Source organism: Galeopterus variegatus, unplaced genomic scaffold (assembly GCF_000696425.1).
Source record: "Galeopterus variegatus unplaced genomic scaffold, G_variegatus-3.0.2 Scaffold547, whole genome shotgun sequence".
NCBI lineage: Eukaryota > Metazoa > Chordata > Mammalia > Dermoptera > Cynocephalidae > Galeopterus > Galeopterus variegatus.
In genome coordinates this window covers 566,571-569,657 of record NW_007726658.1, presented here as the reverse complement: position 1 = coordinate 569,657, position 3,087 = coordinate 566,571, and the positions used below count along the sequence as shown (strand labels likewise).

At 39.6% G+C, this 3,087-nt stretch overlaps 1 protein-coding gene across 1 annotated transcript in view; it reads left to right on the top strand.

The window, feature by feature from the left end:
* Positions 1–1,075: 1,075 nt before the first annotated feature.
* Positions 1,076–3,087, top strand: part of LOC103588301 (sodium/calcium exchanger 1-like) — a 95,288-nt gene continuing 93,276 nt past the window's right edge. The window contains exon 1 of the mRNA XM_008569954.1: positions 1,076–1,237. Within this exon, the coding sequence (XP_008568176.1) occupies positions 1,076–1,237 (162 nt within the window). The remainder of the gene's footprint in view (positions 1,238–3,087) is intronic.

Sequence of the window (3,087 nt, the reverse complement as noted above, 5' to 3'; positions counted from 1 at the left end):
TTCTTGACAAATAGTATAGGAGAATTACTTTGCTTGCTTCCAGAATCTTAATTCACATAGTCTTAGAAATACAAAGAGGGATTTTCACAATGATCAATTTTATTTGGTTTTTAAAGCCTTCCTTTGTCATTTACTGTTCTGGAGTAGTATCTATCCTCTGGAAAATAAGTCCTATTGGCTGTCAGGGTTTTGATCACCTGCAATATAGGACACACAGACTATACGGATGGTCCATATGGAGGTCTATTCTCTGCAGTGTGATCATGATGCATAAAGTGTACCATGTGTTGGTCTGGAGGAGTGCTGCTTCAGGAGAGCAGGAAGACCTCGCCTTCTAAGCTCCATCCAAAACAAGCCAGTGATCCAACGTTAATGCAGTCAAGGCTCCCAGAGTGAGCAGTTTCCATTTCCACCCTACAATAGATCTGAGTAATGCAAATTTTATTATTTAATCTCTCTGTTTTCCAGGATTTCAAGTAGGCCCATCACATACCCTAAATTAGATGACTAAATGGAAATGCAAATAAGAACTCTGGTTAATAGCACTGCATGAAAGAATGTCCAGTCAATTAAACCAGTGTGCATGTGACTAATGCTTCGTTGCAAACACAGTTGTTTCAGAAGTGGGGAGATTTTTCTCTACCATTATCTTTCCTACCACTAACATAGCTATATTGAACCTATATCTTTCATTGAAATTACTGCACATTCATTTTAGAAGAAAATATGTGCACAATGACTTTTTTAATTATCATAGAAGTACCACACACTATCCGATTGTGCCACTGGAGCTCCCTTTTTCAATTAAATAAGGTGAATAATTTTTAAATTATTTAAGGTATTTAAATGTTAGCATAATTTCATCCTATATTTTCACAGAGAAATAGTCTCAAAGATCCTCAATACTTCCTTCTTTCCAAAGGCCTGACCAGAGTTGGCAAGTCCTTCTAAAAGTTTGGAGCTGACCTAAGTCTTCTGGTCCTCTGCTGCTCCCCATCTGGCCAGTTCTGACGGGCGCTCCCGGGGGGTCCTCCTAACTTACGTTCAGTTTGGTGCTATAGGCAACTGACTGAAGATGCACGAGAGAAGCACTGCTTCCCCGCCACAAAAGCCATCCCCCGGGAGTGTTCTTGGGCAGTCATTCTCCCCTGGGGCTTTGGCAATAGATCCAGTCTTGAACTTCATGGATAATACCACTTTCTTGGTTTCACAGAAGAAGGAGAAAAAGTGTAACAAGGTGAGAAAATTTCCAAACAGGAAAGCATTTTGGAGACAGTCAATTGTACTCTGAATTCTCAGTTCTCTCCCATTCTAAGAACACTGAATTTTGCGTGACAGTCCTTGTTTATAAGAGTTTGAGAAATGAATGTTGTTCCAAGGACATAACCACTGGTGAGTGGGTCTGCAAGCCACAGGAGAGTATGAAAGAGATATCTCTTGCTAAAGAGGGAAAGCATCACATTTTATCAGAACTGTCTGCTTAAATAATAAATTTCCTAGGTTGTTATATTCATAAAGGTTGGTGTGTAGGTTAGGAAATAATTGATTTCTCAGAAATTGGCAAGTATTTCCTAAGGAACATTTTTCTTTATTATGTGTTTGGCATTTGTAGTTTGCTGGCTCCATTTTCAGCTTTAGACACTGGACCATAAAATTATAGCTCCATCCACAGTCACCAGCTGTAACTGCTGTCAGTGATCTCTGGGCTCAGTGATAATAGTGTAGTTACATGCATGCATGGAAAGTGGATCCCTCAGTCAATGATAAATTTATCAGGTGGGATATCACTACTGAAAGGCACTCAAAATTATTTCATCAGGTCCCCAAATGGAAACTGGAGCAAATGGCATTGCATGAAGTAGTGCCGGATAAACCTGTTACAATTCCACAGTAATAAATGCCAAGCCTCATTTTATTTGCAGCCACTGATGTGTGTGATATGGACAGGAGTACTTCCATGACATCCTCTAGTGGAAAATTATACAAGTTACAGAACAAATTAATCTATGATAAAGAACACCCGCTCTACAGAATATTCTACAGACTTAGTAATTCTGTGAGATAATAAATGGACTTTACCACTAATCGATGTACTGAGAGTAGCCTTGATGGAAAATTTACCTGTTAAAATGGAAAGAATCCACAGCAGCCACAAAGAACCACCTTTTGCTTTCATGCCCTGAATGTGATATCTGATCAATCTAAGAAAGTGTTATACAAAAGGATAAATTTCATGAGCTGTTTAAATGTGCGGAGTGAGACAGATATCAAAGAACGGTTTTTAAGGCTCTTCTCTTAATGACATCTGCTATTGAGACTCTTAACCAGAAAATAGGAGCAGGTCTAGTAAAATATTTTCTGAATGCTAATGGATAGATCATTGCATTAGATTTATTAGAGGAGCTTTTTAGCACTATAGACTCCCCCCACTCATCCTTCACCTACATATCAAGAGGTTCTGATTCTATGGTAAAGACAAGAAATCTATGTCTGTTTTTAAAGCTCCGTGGACAATTTTGGTGGCCATTGGATGTCAGGACCTACTGGTCTAATATTATGTTTCTTCAATAAACCTCAGGACCTCACAAATTCAGAGGCTGATTTCTCAAGTTGAAATGAGCCTTCTTTTCACTGGGAATCATTTCTTAAATTTTAATCCATGCTTGAGTTTTCTCATGTCATCCCCTTTGGAAAATCACCCTTCACTACAACTGTCCCTACCATATGCTATTTCATTCACCTTCTCATTTGTATTACAATTGTTTGAGTGCACCACCACCAACATTGCTACCCCAAAATCTTTCCTTTTTTCCCCTCAAATCACTATACAATCCAACTCTTTGGTTTTATTTCCAGTAGTCTCCTCTGGGCCCAAACTATGAGCCATTTTTCCCATATAATTGTGGGTCTTCTGATTTTGACATAGTAGAGCTTCCTCCTTCAAGTTGAACGACATCCTAGCCTAAGCTTCAAGGACCCTATAGTTTCTTAGTCCTCCTGTAACTGGTCTCTCTCTCTCTCCCTGTCTCTCCCCCGTCTCTCTCTCTCTCTCTCCCCCTCCCTCCCTCCCTCCCTCCCTCCTTCCCT